This window comes from Xenopus laevis, chromosome 3S, assembly GCF_017654675.1.
Source record: "Xenopus laevis strain J_2021 chromosome 3S, Xenopus_laevis_v10.1, whole genome shotgun sequence".
Classification (NCBI taxonomy): domain Eukaryota; kingdom Metazoa; phylum Chordata; class Amphibia; order Anura; family Pipidae; genus Xenopus; species Xenopus laevis.
Window position 1 is genome coordinate 131,008,492 of NC_054376.1, and position 15,031 is coordinate 131,023,522.

The 15,031-nt window shown below is 45.3% G+C and overlaps 1 protein-coding gene across 5 annotated transcripts; it reads left to right on the forward strand.

Annotated features, from left to right (window-relative positions):
- Nucleotides 1-575: 575 nt before the first annotated feature.
- Nucleotides 576-14,784, forward strand: gigyf1.S (GRB10 interacting GYF protein 1 S homeolog). Of its 5 annotated transcripts, none has more exons than XM_018239769.2 (25): nucleotides 576-1,993; nucleotides 4,390-4,445; nucleotides 4,612-4,741; nucleotides 4,906-5,001; nucleotides 5,091-5,211; nucleotides 5,304-5,412; nucleotides 5,630-5,670; nucleotides 5,781-5,960; nucleotides 6,035-6,240; nucleotides 6,475-6,571; nucleotides 6,644-6,847; nucleotides 7,468-7,592; nucleotides 7,667-7,817; nucleotides 7,971-8,137; nucleotides 8,623-8,714; nucleotides 8,839-8,931; nucleotides 9,067-9,167; nucleotides 9,246-9,331; nucleotides 9,555-9,686; nucleotides 9,809-9,979; nucleotides 10,660-10,823; nucleotides 10,938-11,086; nucleotides 11,211-11,365; nucleotides 11,953-12,085; nucleotides 12,247-14,784. In XM_018239769.2, exons 2-25 carry the CDS (start codon nucleotides 4,411-4,413, stop codon nucleotides 12,297-12,299), a joined length of 2,991 nt encoding a protein of 996 aa, XP_018095258.1. In that variant the 5' UTR covers nucleotides 576-1,993; nucleotides 4,390-4,410; the 3' UTR covers nucleotides 12,300-14,784. The 5 variants fall into 5 exon arrangements, with proteins under 5 accessions (XP_018095258.1, XP_018095256.1, XP_018095259.1 ...); XM_018239767.2 differs by having other exon boundaries at nucleotides 577-1,993; nucleotides 6,472-6,571; XM_018239770.2 differs by having other exon boundaries at nucleotides 577-1,993; nucleotides 5,091-5,205; nucleotides 6,472-6,571.
- The last annotated feature ends 247 nt before the right edge of the window (nucleotides 14,785-15,031 follow it).

Sequence of the window (15,031 nt, forward strand, 5' to 3'; positions counted from 1 at the left end):
CGTTTCAATTGGTCTTCATTATTTATTTTGGATAGTTTTTGAATTATTTGCTTCTGTCTCTTTCCAGCTTTCAAATGGGGGGTCACTGACCCCATCTATAAAAACAAATGCTCTGTAAGGCTACAAATGTATTGTTATTGCTACTTTTTATTCCTCATCTTTCTATTCAGGCCTCTCCTATTCATATTCCAGTCTCTTATTCAAATCAGTGCATGGTTGCTAGGGGAATTTGGACCCTAGCAACCAACCTTAGCCAGAGCTGCTGAATAAAACCCACAAATACTAAAAAAAGGAAAGCAGTTGCTAAATTGTCTCAGAATATCCTTGTGTGCACCCTACTAAAAGTTAATTTAAATATAAGAAAGTTCCCAGCACTGTACCATGAGAGCAATAATCACAAACAGCGACCAATAGCAACGCCTTTGTCTTTTACTCAATAAAGTTTGTGGTTCTTGAACTTTTTTTAAAAAAAAAAAACCTGCTGAGTTGTGCCACGCCCTCCTGACTTCGCGTCCGTGTTGTTTTCGTACGGTCACATGGTCTCAGGCAGCCCCGCCCCCCGGGACAGGACAGACCACGTGACCTCGCGGCCCGGCCGCCATTTTGTTCTGGGTTCCCCGCACACTGAGGAGGTGGCGGAGGGAGCGTGACGTGTGGTGACGTAACGAGGACTATCGCGACCCGAGCGACAGCTGCAGAGGGACGCACGGAGGGAGGGGAGCCGGCGAGGGGCCCCTGTGGCAAAGCGGAGACCGCGAGAGGCGCTGGGGCCTCGGGAGGGACAGACGCCTCAGACGTAACGCGCGGGCCTCACGTATCCACTCAGCAATACAGGCCCCGCACTCTCACGCACATATCTCTCTCTCTCTCTAAATATATATATATATTCATCTGAATAGGCCTCAGCTCCTCACACGGACACCCGCCCAGCACAGGCCAATGACAGGCGCACACGTCTCCTGGAGCTCATAGGCCTCGCCCGCCGACATTCTCTCGCTCTCTCTCTCTCTCTCTGACCCCTGCAGGGACCCGTAGCCTCAACTCTGCCTCCTACCCACACGCACAACTGCTACTGCCCCACATACACAACTACCGCCTCTATCCTAAACCAGGGGCCCCACATACACAGCTACAGCCTGTCTCCTTAGCCAGGGGCCCCACATACACAACTACAGCGTCTATCCTAAACCAGGGGCCCCACATACACAACTACAGCCTGTCTCCTTAGCCAGGGGCCCACATATCAGTGTCCATACAAGTAGCCTCCACATAGGGTCAGGTGTGAGAGAGCAGAGTGAGGCTGCTGGGCTGTAGAGAGGGTCACTTCTGTACACACTGACTTATCTCCCTATAGAGAGGCCGGGTGTTCTAGTTGTGCACATGAGCAACAAGGATATACATGATACACAGGCCTCTCTATAGCTAAGAGACTGTGGAGCAGCTGAAAGCCCCATATATATATTTTATATATAGAGTCTTAGGAACGGACATTGTGACTCGTTACATAGGGAAACCACAGAGGCCTGAGCCCCGTTCTGTATAAATATATATATATATAAGTATAGAGAGAGGCTATAGCCAGAGGGCACATGTTTACAGGACTGGTAGCCAGTGTCAGTATATGCAAACACAGAGCTTGGTGAGGCTACTATACACACAAGGGACTGAGCATGGCACCCAGGAGACTTCAGGCTTAATTACATGTAGTATGTCATGTATGTTATGTATGTAGTGACCCACACACGTACACAAAGCAGGAGGGACACGTGTAACATCTGGATTCACAGACTTCAGTAGTGACCAGTGCTGGCCACCCAATTGGTTCCATTTAAGCCAAGGAATATTGTGTGAAACGTACACAGGACTCTTCAGGATTGGACCCCCGGGGGCAGCAACACCCTTGTACTGAAGGACCAGCGCCCCCTGATTAAAGCTACTGGACTGGACAACATTCAGCTCATAGTGACAGCAAGGATATAGCGCCAGTTGAAAGGTAAGTTCATTTAGTTAAAGCACCTTAAAGGAATTGTTCAGTATAAAAATAAAAACTGGGTAAATAAATAGACTGTACAAAATAAATAATGTATCTAATATAGTTAGTTAGGCAAAAATGTAATGTATAAAGGCTGGAGTGAGTGGATGTGTAACATAATAGCCAGAACTCTACTTCCTGCTTTTCAGCTCTCTAACTCTGAGTTAGTCAGTGACTATAAGGGGGGCCACATGGGACATAACTGTTCAGTGAGTTTGTAATTGATCCTCAGCATTCAGCTCAGATTCAAAAGCAACAGTTATGTCCCATGTGGCCTCCCCTCAAGTCTCTGATTGGTTACTGCCTGGTAACCAATCATTGGAAAGCAAGAGTAAGTAGTGTTCTGGCTATTATGTTACACATCCAGTCACTCCAGCCTTTATACATTACATTTTTGCCTAACATATTGTATTCATGTTTTATTTTATCCAAACAGTCGAGTTCAGTTGTTTTCAGATTGTTCCCCTGCAAATAAAGATTTTATTTCAATTACTTTCCATATTTTATTATTTACAGTTTTTCCAAAATTGAAGTGTAATGTCCCTGTCTCTGGTGTTTGAGTCTTGCGGCTCAGTAATTCAGATGCAGATTGTTACAATTTTACAACATTTAGTTGATACATTTCTCATCGCTGGAAAATTAGCAACTATTGTATCAATTCTAACAGCTGCCTGTAATGAAAGTCATGGATCAACTAAATGTATAAATTTAGAACAGGTTACAGGGTCGGCGACCCCCCCTCCCAGAGCTGCTTTAGAATGTGAAAAATTAGACTTAAACTTCAATATTATGGAAAAACCGAACTTGTTAGGGTGAGAAGTACTAAAATGAGCCCTTCCCAAGCAATTCCATGCAAACAGTATTTACTAGGCTCATGCCATACACACAGCACTGCTAAACTGTCACACATAGAAAGTCATTGGGAAAAGTCTTTATTTCTGCTTGTCTGAAACCAACTGAACTGAAACAAGTGTTTGAGGCCAAACAATCCCTTTATAAAGTGGTGCCTCCAGGGAAAGAAGCTGCTGGGAAAAGCTGAAAGTGTAGTTGATATTAAAGGGCTACTTTGGGTGGCACAGGGATGCCATACGGGGCTTGGTGGCCACTTACAGGCACAACCAACATGGTATCGGCTTCTCCTTTTTATAAGGGAACTTTCTCTCCTGAAACCAATAGCATATGTAGTCATATAGTATCTATATGAGGCAATAATATATGATTTCACTCTGGGCTACTCATTATCTCATACTGTCTGTGTATCAAATGAGGGATGGGCGTGTCCTAATGGGGAATAGCCAATCACAGGCGTCAGTTCCCTATCAGGTCCGTCTAGCAGCTGATTGGTTCCTGTCCTACAGTTCAGTGAGCTGCCCCCCTGCACAGCCTTGGAAAGGAGCAACAAGTGGAACAGGTGGGTGGGACTAGTAGGCTTTTTGCTGAAAATTTCAATAAACCTGAAACACTACTGTTTTACTAAGCAGGTTCCTTTTGTATATAAAAGTGTAATGCACGGGCACAGTCTTGTTTTACACATGTGTCCTTTAAACACGACCCGATTATTGACCCCACAACTAAACTGCAGCTTCAGTCTGAGCCCATTATTCTCTATTGCTCTCTTACTCTCTATTACTCTTTCTTACTCACTCTCTATAACTCTTTTGCGCTCTTACTCTCTATTGCGCTCTTACTCTCTTTTGCGCTCTTACTCTCTATTGCGCTCTTACTCTCTATTGCGCTCTTACTCTCTATTGCGCTCTTACTCTCTATTGCGCTCTTACTCTCTATTGCGCTCTTACTCTCTATTGCGCTCTTACTCTCTATTGCGCTCTTACTCTCTATTGCGCTCTTACTCTCTATTGCGCTCTTACTCTCTATTGCGCTCTTACTCTCTATTGCGCTCTGTTACTCTCTATTGCGCTCTGTTACTCTCTATTGCGCTCTGTTACTCTCCATTGCTCTCTGTTACTCTCCATTGCTCTCTGTTACTCTCCATTGCTCTCTGTTACTCTCCATTGCTCTCTGTTACTCTCTATTGTTGTTGCTTTTCCACTCTGTGACTTGGGTTCATGTCAGTGGGGGTGTAGCTGCATGTGGTGGTGTCATGATATGGGGTTGAATGTTATTACAGCAAGTCAAGAGGATACATTGCTAATACCCTCTGCAGGGGCCGCAGGATTGCCACCTTTTTGGAAAAAAATACTGGTTTTCCTGTATATTTAGATTTGTTCTCTATTAATAACATTGAGGTCAAGCATCATTTTTATTAGTCGGCTGGTAAAATACTGGCCAGGTGGCAACCCTAGTCACAGTGTAAGAAGCCCGCCCTTCTATATTCACTGAGCCTCTGTCTCTTGCAGGTACCTGAACACCCAATCAATATGGCTGCAGAAACCCTAAACTTTGGGCCTGAATGGTGAGTAACATACACTTTGGGGGAGGGGGGGTTAAATGGAGCTGCTGCTTGACAAACCAAAGCACATGTACCTTTGGGAGCCAATTGGCACCTATTTCTCTGTATGATCTGCTGATAGCCCCTCCCTCTCTGGGCTTGTATTTAATCATGGACTCATCTCTTGCAGGCTCAGAGCACTATCCAGTGGGGGCTCCGTGGCCTCCCCACCCCCCTCCCCCGCTATGCCAAAGTATAAACTTGCTGAGTATCGCTACGGACGTGAGGAGATGTTAGCACTTTATATCAAGGACAATAAGGTGAGTTACTGACACATCCATATACACATTAACCACTTTCTATTGCTCTCCTGGAAAATTATTAGCTCTTTACTTCCCACTAGCCCCCTTCCCACTAGCCCACTTCCTTGTAGCACACTTCCTTGTAGCACACTACCTTGCCCTGACCTGTCCTGTGCCTTTAGGTTCCAGAAGAAATGCAGGACAAGGAGTTTGCTGTGATTGTGAATGAGGAACCCCTGCAGCCTCTGGCTCTGCTTCCACTCACTGAGGAGGAGCAGGTAATCATTGCCCAGGGGACCAGCTAATGGGGGTTCATGTGGAATTGGAGACGGGGGGATTAAACTGATTTACACTTGTCTCATTGCAGAGGAACTTCTCGTTATCGGTGAACAGTGTTCCAGTTCTTAGATTAATGGGGAAAGGGGCAACAACAGCACCAGCCAGTGGGGCAACAAGAGGCAGAGGCACCACTCGGGGGAGAGGTAATGGTATGTTAGATGAGGGGGGACGCGGGCATCATTGGAGCCGGACCAGCAGCTTGAGGGCTACGTTACACTCTTGCTTTGCTGCTCATTCACAGGGAGAGGTCGGGGAGATTCCACTCTTTACCCACGACCATTAGATGAGCAAGACTCTGGGTTTGGCCGTGGTGGAAGAGAGATTCATCGGAGTCAGAGTTGGGAAGACAGGTGAGAGTCGCTGGGCCATATAGACTGAATACTGGCTACTGAGTAACAGGGAGGGGCTTATTCTCACACTCCCAGTACCTTTCCCTCTGTATTGAAGAGCATTGTTTATAAAGGCTTGGGGCAGAAACAGCGCTGAGGGAGGAGTTTGATGAACCAAATCCAAGATATTTATCAGAAGTGTAGATGTTGTACATTGATTCACTGTTTGTCGTTGTAGAGGAGAGCGGAGGTTTGAGAAGCCAATTCGGCGAGAGGCTGGTAAGTGCTTTTACTGGTGGCCAATAAGCATTCTGGCCCGCTGTTTCTTTGTATCTCATGGGCTCTCTCACTACTGTTCATCTCAATAGATTTGTCTTCTTTGTTTGCAGTTCATGTCGGGTTTGAAGAGTCTGGTGCCCCCTCTCGGAAAGAGTTTGCCCGGTCAGACAGTGAAAACTGGCGCACGTTGCGTGAAGGGCAAGAGGAAGATGAGGATGGCAACTGGAGACTGGCTGTGACTAGGAGAGACGAGAGGTGGAGATCCACTAGTCCTGCTGCCAGCACTGGAGGTTGGTGTCTGTCTTCTCTTTCTGTATCTTCCCATATAGTCGTGATACTAATTTCTCTCCCTCGCTGCTTCCAGAGGCTCCACGTTCTGCTGGTTGGAGGGATCATGGGGAACGGCGCAGAAAGTTTGACTTTGAAAGCGGCTCTACTCCCCATTCTGGTGGTCGGACAGGGGACAGCGCACAGGAAGATGAGAGGGACGGCCTCCCCGAGTGGTGCATGGAAGATGAGGACGATGAGATGGGAACGTTTGATTCCTCTGGGGCTTTCTTCTCTTTTAAGGTTGGGAACTTGCCCTTGGAATCCATTAATGATGAGATTTGGTGAAGAAAGGATCATATGAGTTGGGTGGCTGGAGATGGCTGTGAGGTGGAAGAGAGGGCAAGTTATTAAATGGCTTCTGTTAAAGAGAAACTCCAGAGTGATAATTGGGGGAAGCTGTCACAGAAATTGCTCTTGTATCTAGAAGAAGCCTCAACTGCTTAACTCACACATGATCTACTTTTCCAACAGAAGAGCCCTAAAGAGACCATCATAGAGGAACAAGAGCTGGAGTTCCTGGGAGTTGAGGAAGAAGAGCATAAAGCAGAGGAGGGATCTGTTAGGCCTGAGGGTAAGTCCCTCTCTCTCACGTGTGTGGGTCACAAGGTTAGTCGGAGTACTGACTCTATACTTATCCCTACAGATGAAGATTCCTCCATTGCCCACGAAGATGCTACTCCTGAGGTTGTTGTCAGCTGTTCTGCTCCTCCTAACCTGATATGGGGAGGGTCTTTGTATACTGATGATGAGGAAGAGACATGCCCTGAATTGCCCTCTGCTGATGGAGAAGATCTGGTGCAGGGAGAGAAGCAACAGGGACCAGGAGAGGAAGGCGAGTGTAATGCTGGTAGTTACATAGTTAAATTTGGTTGAAAAAAAGACACTCCATCCAGTTAAACCTCTCCAAATGAAACCCAGTGCCCATACTCACACTCAGATAAACTATATATACCAATATCAATATTAATTGTAGAATTTAGTAGCACTATAGCCTTGGATATTCTGCTTGTCCAAGAAATCATCCAAACCACTAAAAGCATTAACATAATCAACATCCCCTGGCATTCCCCATCCTCACTGTGATGAACCCCCTACTCTGTTCCTTTAAAAGAAACTTCTGTTCCTTATTAACCCTTCAATAAGCTTTCCTGCCACTGATGTCAGACTAACCGGCCTATAGTTTACAGACTGAGAACGGGATCCCTTTTTGAATAGCGGCACCACATTAGCAATTTGCCAGTCTCTCTGCACCATGACAGACCTCAATGAATCCTGGGAAATCCAGTAAAGAGGTTTGGCAATCACAGAGCTAAGCTCTCTAAGTACCCTGGGATGAAAAACATCTAGTCCCAGACTTTTGATTATGTTTACATGTTCTAGTCTCTTGTGGCACTCATGCAATCAGGTAGGGTGTTCGCTACCACAAAAATACTGTAGCAACACGAATTATGTCCTCTTCCCTCTCAGGTGATCCTGGAACCTTCATTCCCCTGTCTCTGTCCCCTCCTACCTCCTCCTCCCCCCCAGTTGCTGCTACTGAATTTTCTGTGGGGGATCCAGAGGAGGATGAAGGAATGAAGCATCTCCAGCAGGTAATGTCCCCTTATATCAGTATGGTGTGTGTAGGACTTTCTATATGGTACTCACTGTGTCCCTCTGCTGGTAGGAGGCTGAGAAGCTGGTGGCTTCCCTACAAGATTCCTCCCTGGAAGAAGATGGATTCTCCTCCACTCGCTCTCATAATGCTGCTGCTCTCCCACTGTCTCATGAAGCTGCAATGAAATGGTTCTACAAGGATCCACAAGGAGAGATTCAGGGTAAGGGGATTATAATGAATACAGTGACCCACAGGCCTGCAGTGCCACTGCTTTTTGCTCCAGGGCAGATATATCTAACTGTCAGCTGATGCTCTCAATTGCCACTTCTTAATGTCCATTGCTTTCTGCTCTTCACTCCCTCTTACACCCTAGGTCCATTCACCACACAGGAGATGGCAGAGTGGTGCCAGGCTGGATACTTCACCATGTCCCTGTTAGTGAAACGAGGTTGTGACGAGGGATTCCAGCCCCTTGGGGAGGTCATCAAGATGTGGGGGCGTGTCCCCTTTGCACCCGGGCCCTCCCCTCCTCCCCTGCTGGTAAGGACTGTTAATGTGTATGACAACCGTATAAAGGCTATAGTATCCTAGAACTCACATGCACTTGCTCCTTTTTTTTTTTTTTGCTTTTCTGTTTCTTCTATGAGGCAACCTGAGAGCTGCTTCATTGCATAGCTCATCTTATTGCTTCCCTGCTGTACAATCCCACTATATACAAGGTTGTTTGCCTATAGCGTTAGAACACGTAGATCTGTCTGCCATTTGGATTTGTCCATATTGCCTTGGAAAAAGGCAGAATCATAAACCAAATCCTGGATTTGGTGCATCCCTAGTCTCCTAATGAAAATATTATATTTATGGCTGGCCCCTCAGGGTGCCGGATTGATGTTCTGGACAGGTGTTTTCTTCTAGTTTCTCTCTTGTTTCCTGGAGGGTTACATTTCCCCACTCTGTTAAAGCTTCCAGTGTCTGTGAGTGTGTCTATCTGTGTATGTTACACATATGTGCTGTTGTTTATCGTGCAGAGTAATATTGATCAGCAGAGTCTGAAGAAGCAGCAGGAATTAGCTCTGTACCAGCAGCTGCAGCACCAGTATCTGCTCCAGGTCATTAACCGGTAAGTCTCATATGTCTGCGGTGTGTATAATGTTACAGCTTGGCTTTATATATCACTGCTCACCCCACTGTGTATTGAGTAGGTCCATTTGTTTATATTTGTAACCTGTAAGTGTTCCTTGTAGGCAGCAGTACCCCCAAAAGACTGGAGATCTGACTCCTCAGCAGCAGCAGCAATTGGCTCTTTTCCTGCAGCAGCTAAACCCTTCAAAATCCAGGTACGTTCTTCCATTTTGTGATGGTGCCATGTCTTGAGTGCAGCCATCCCACTGTCCTACCTGTGTGCCAGCTCACCTGCATATCTGTATATGTGTCAGTATATGTGTCTCACCTTTCTGTCTCTTTATGTGTAGATCATCTGAGTCTGCTCTCCTTCCTGCTATGAATAGATCTCTCTCTGTGCCAGACACTGGATCCCTGTGGGATCTACATACCTCAGCTACGCAGACATCCGGTGAGCTTCCCTCTCCCCTTACCTACTAACTGTTTGACTGTTTGTCAGACACATTCTAATTTGACTCTTTCTGCACAGGTGGGGACCCTGCACTGTGGGACCTGCCCGGTACAACTGCATCTCAGGGGCCAACATTGGAACAGCAGCTGCAACTGCATCAGAAGGTAGGATTTATTTAATTGGGGAAATAATGATCATGATCAGTGGGGATGGATCTCTTACCAGAGAGTAGTAAAGTTGGCAAGTGGAAGGTGTAGTCTGGAGAAATACAGTGCTGTCATGGGCGGGTAAATACAGGACAATGCTGTGAGGGTAGAATATATATACAAGGCTGTAGTGTTGTGGCAGGGGGGAATATGTGGGTTATCACTTCTGTGCCAACTTCAGCTGCAGGAACGCCGAGATGCCGAACTCAGGGCCAAGAGGGAGGAGGAGGAGAGAAAGAGAAGGGAGGAAAAGAGGCGCCAGGAAGAGCAGAAGCGACGAGAAGAAGAGGAGATATACAGACGCAAGCAGCAGGTAACTGTCTGGGCTACGTTACCTTTCTGGGACTGTCCGAAGCTTTGAGTGGAAAATAAGAACAGCTTTCATGTGGAGCACTCACTATATAACTTTATTCCTCTGTCTCTGCCGTTATGTAGTCCCGCCAGCAGCAAGAACTGCTCCTGAAGCTTCTCCAGCAGAGTGGCCAGCAATCTCCACCAGCTGCATGGGGGTCTCACGGGAAGGGACTGTCTCTTAAAGCCATGTTGGAGATGCAGGAGAGAGAGGGGCAGCTACTGAAGCAGAGAGGACAGACATCAAGGCCAGGGGTGAGAATACTGGGAGATAAAGTCTGTACTTCTAGCAGCACATGTTATAGGCACAAGAACTTCTTTACTTGGGATCACTAATAGGTGGGCTCCTTAAAGAGATGGTTCACCTTCAAACAACTAGTTGTTTTCAGACAGATCACCAGAAATAATGACTTTTCCCAATTACTTTCTATTTCCTATGTGTCACTGCTTTTCTAATATTGAATTGTAAAGTGTAGTTTTTCACCTTCTAAAGCAGCTCTGGGGGTCGCCGACCTCCCATAACTGTTCTAAATTGATACAATTAATGGATACATTTCTTATCTTTGTCCCTGCTGAGCAGAATCTCTGGATTTCATTAAAGGCAGCTGTTAGAATTGATACAATGGTTGCTAATACTCCAGAGATGCTGCTGAGAAATGGATCAACTCAATGTTGCAAAATTGTAACAATTCAGAGTCGGCACCTGAATTACTGAGCTGCCAGACTGAAACACCAGAGACAGGGACATTCAAATTAGATTTTGGAAAATCAGTAAAAAATAAATAATGGAGAGTAATTGAAAAAAGTCTTTATTTCTGGGGAACAATCTGAAAACAACTGAAAAAAAGGGTGTGGAAGGTGAACAACCCCTTTAAGTGATCATTAAAGGTTTTTGTTGTGGTACTAATCATCTGTTTTCCCTTCCTTCTCTTTAGCATGGAAATTTAGGAATGTCTAATGCTTCGGTTCTGTCCTCTCAATGGGGGGCTGAGTCTGGCTCTCTTTGGGGTGGGCCTGAAAAGAGCCTTTGGGATGACGGTGTAAAATCTACAAGCAGTTGCAGGGGGCTACGTAACAGCAGGAGCAGCCCTTCTCTGACGTAAGTTATGTCTGGCTGCCCCCCGTCCGGCCTCTTGCTCAGCGTATGTGACCTCAGACCAGTCTATCTATTTGCTATATTCTACACTGACCCCTGTTTTTTTTCTGCACCCAGAGATACATACGCTGCCTCTGCTCGCCGGAAGAAAACCGAAGAGGAAGAGAAGCTTCTGAAACTTCTGCAGGGATTCAAACCGTCTGACGGTTTCACTCAGTGGTGTGAACAAATGTTACACATCCTCAACACCTCCAACAACCTGGATGGTGAGTTTGTATTGGGGCTGAAGGACTTGTTTCTGACTCTCTGAAAAATCAATCTCTAATCCTTATTGTATCTCTGTTTGTGTGACGCTCTCTTATGTTGACTTCCCCCCCGTGTCTCTTGCAGTCCCTACATTGGTGGCCATTCTGAAGGAGCTGGAGTCGCCCTACGATGTTCATGATTATATTCGATCCTGCCTGGGAGAGACTCTCGAAGCCAAAGAATTTGCTAAACAATTCCTTGAACGGAGAGCAAAGTACAAAGCCAGCCAGAGGCAGCAGGTGAGCGTATATATAAATTTACAATAGTGCAGCTAATTGTGGACCAGTGTTTATATATTGCCATGGAAATGGTTCATTGCCTTATCATATAACTGGGAGTAAAGTTCAGAATCAGCTCATTGAGCCTGGCAGGGAAGATGGTGTGGGTGACTACGCTGCAGCCATAATGGCACTAAAGGTTCCGCTCCCAATAACATTAGATCTTGGTTTCCCATAAATATACAGTCATGGTAGTCAATGGAGTGTGAGAAATAGCCTGGGCCTGGCTTATCATGGTCATGTAGAACAGTAGCCTGGGGATTCAGTTGGGATCTTTTGCTATTTCATATTTCGGTTCCAGGTTCAGTATCCGTGAGACTCATTTATGAACACTGGGATAATTTGCTCCTGAGCAGTAACCCATAGCAACCAATGAGATGATTGCTTTCAGTGTTCACCCTGCAGCTGACTGATAAAAGCTAATCACTGGTTGGTTGCTATGGTTACTGCCCAGGAGTACATTTGCCCAGTGTTTATAAATGAGCCTCACTGTGTCTACTCTGCATTGTTATACACTCTACCCCTTATTGCTTTATTTGTCCTTTAAGCTTCTGGATACCTCCTGGCTGGCTCCATCCATGTTCCCGTCATCCCAGAACTCCAAGCCAAGCGCATATGATACACAAAGCAACAAAATGAAGAGGAGGATCCAAATGTTACACTCAGACCCCAGCATATTGGGTAGGACCCCATTCATTGTCCACTTTCTCTACTGAGGGTTAACCGATGGTGACAGCACTGCTTGTGCTATGTAAGGGACTGCCGGGGGGTGGGGGTGACCACAAAAGAAAGCTGAAGACCCCACTTGTATTTTTACCTCTGAATTGCTCTTCTCTTTTTAGGTTACTCCCTCCATGGCTCCCCTAATGAAATGGAAGCCATTGATGACTACTGAAGAGACGTCTTTTCCCTGACGCCATTTTTTATTTCAATTGCCGCCCCAGCAGCGGCGCCTAATGCACTGCAAACTCTCCCCTCCCTCTCGAAGAGGTTTAGGGGCTTATAGACTGGGAGAGAAAGGGGGTACTTGGTATCTCAGCCAGAGCCAGGGAGGAGGGGGTGGAGCTACAATAAGGGGAAACCCCTGTCTCCTCCCCCCACTCCCCAAAACATATGATGCACTCATTTTAAAGCACCTTAAAAAATGCACTTTACAGAAACTGATCAAAATTATGAACTATTCCTTTTTTTTCTTTGGAATTTTTTGTTCAGTTGTTTTTTTTTTTTATATAAAAAAAAGTTTTGAAAACCATCCGAAAAAGGAGGGAAAACTGGATATAGCGACTTTTTGACTGTTTATTAATAGTTTGACATTATTTTTGCGTTGACTTTTTTTTTTTTTATTCTATGACTATTTTTTAACTTGACAGTTTCTGACTTGTTTTTTTTTGTATCCAAAAGTGAAGTTTTCGCGCAAAGAAAAAAAAAAACTATTAAAGAAAATTATTTTGAAAAATGCAGCCAAAAACACTTATTTTTTTGTTAGTCTTTTTTTCCTCTAAATCTATTTTTGTTTAGAAAAAAAAGAAGAAAAAAAAAAGAAATACAAAAACAACATCTGAAAAGAGAAAAAAAAGCTTAAATTTTTTGCGCTTTTTTTTTAGCAAAGCGGAAGAATTCCGCGTTGAGTTTTCTCTTGGAGAGAGGAGAAGCGGATAATCCATCAAAACTTGAAAGAATGCACTTATTTAGCTATTTTTGGGGTGGGGGGGGAATATTTGCATTTTAATGGTTCATTTTTGCACAAATATAAACATTTGTTTTTGTTAAAAAAAAACTGTTAAAAAAAAAAAATAGGAAAAAAAATCGTTTTCTACCCCCCTTGACAACCACCTATTGTCCCCTTGAAGGATCATTCGACCTTCTTTCCAATCCCCTCCCTGATCTTGTGTCCTGTGAAGGATGTGATGTCACAGTGGGCGGGTTCACGCCGGTGCTTTCTACGGACTATGAGGCGCCTGTTACCAGCCCAAAAAGCCCACGTGACTCCTCCTCCTGCAGCGGGAGGGGTGTGGCTACACCTCTGCTCATTCTCATAGGGGAAAGATTGAATATCACTTTTCTTTTTAAAGGAACTGATTGGTTCGTATGGTACCTGCTCATCACAGATGTGTTTTTGGTTTGTGTTTAATCCTGCTTTTGTTTACAAATGTCCTGGAGAAAGGACGCCATTGCTAATGACGGAACAGTGGGAGAGTCCTCCGACGAGGCGGGACCATGCCCAAAGCTACAAAAAGAACTTGCCCGAGAGGGCGGGATATGGAGAAAGCCTTTTATTGGGTGTCAATTGCCTTAATTTCGACATGGAAACTGTACGCTGCCCCGAGCGCAAGGATCCTTTACGGAACACTTTGGGAAATGGAGCAGCAGATAAGGATGTCTACCCTTAATTACCAACCACCCAACGCTTGTCTGTCCCACTGTACGCAGCGACTAGTGGGGCTCAGACCACCGTGATAATGTGACTGGCGACTCCTGGAAGTGGAGTTCCAAACAAACCAGTGTTTCTGGCCGAGGCCGGCCACAGACTCGTAATTGTGACACTTGTGTGTTGTGTAAATAGAACTGCAGCAGGGGAAGCGCTCATTTGCCTAAATCCACCTGTTTTATGCCTAAAAAGACTCTCTTGTTTTTGCTGTGGGTTTCATGTGTATGTTTGCCGCAAGAATGTATTCGGGCAGGAGCTGGCATCCAGCAATGTTACTGCCGATGTAGCCCCGAGGGCGGGCGAGGACTCTGCCCTATTGGGGAAATGTAAATAGTTCGGGCCCCTGTGCAGGCTCTGTATTGGGGGTATCCAGCAAAAAGTGGGTCCCTGCAATTGCAGTGTGTATAAAATGGGGGGGGGGATTTTTTCCTTTTGTCTACTGTGCTGAATGTAACTCATTTTTATGTTTGTGTATAGCATCACGCAGACTCCCTTTAATGTGCAGGCCTGGAAATAGCCACGCCCCTTGTAAGTATCTCCTCCCCCTCCACAACAATGGTGTATTCCAGCCCTGCACACACATACATATATGCATTTCTATATGATTGTGCCTGTGTATAGTAGGGATGCACCAAATCCTAATTTGCATATACAAATTAGGGGTGGATATTGGAAAACCTTTTTTACTTCCATGTTTTGTGACAAAAAGTCACGGTATTTCCCTCCATGCCCCTAATTTGCATATGCAAATTCAGATTTGGTTCGGCTGAAAAAAAAAATCTGGATTTGTTGCATCCCTAGCTAATATACAACAATATAAGCTAATAGTCAGGCATACTGGGCTCTATAGGATGTATACATGCACATCCATATGTCACACTGTAAATAAACCTCTGTGTGTGTCTATAGAGAAATGCCTGCGCTGGTGTAAATACACACGAAACACAGCTTAGATCTGTTTCAAATTTCTCTCGTTTGTTGTGTGCGCTTTGATATGAGGGCATTAGAAATGTGGACGCTGGCAAAACAAAGTCTCAGCCAACCAGATTTAGGTGGGGGTGGGGATATGACCTTATAGGTGATTCACAGTTTGTGTAGTTACCATAGCGACCAATCAGATCTGCTAAAGGTGGCCATAGACGTTGCAATTACGATCTTTCCAGGAGAGATTGTTAGTTTCAATACACACGTGTAGAGCT

Coding starts and splice junctions, on each gene's coding strand:
- gigyf1.S (XM_018239767.2), top strand. CDS start 4,411: ATGGCTGCAGAAACCCTAAACTTTGGGCCTGAATG. Junction 6,572..6,643: donor GGGATCTGTTAGGCCTGAGG/GTAAGTCCCTCT, acceptor TTATCCCTACAG/ATGAAGATTCCTCCATTGCC. Junction 9,332..9,554: donor AGCTGCAACTGCATCAGAAG/GTAGGATTTATT, acceptor TGCCAACTTCAG/CTGCAGGAACGCCGAGATGC.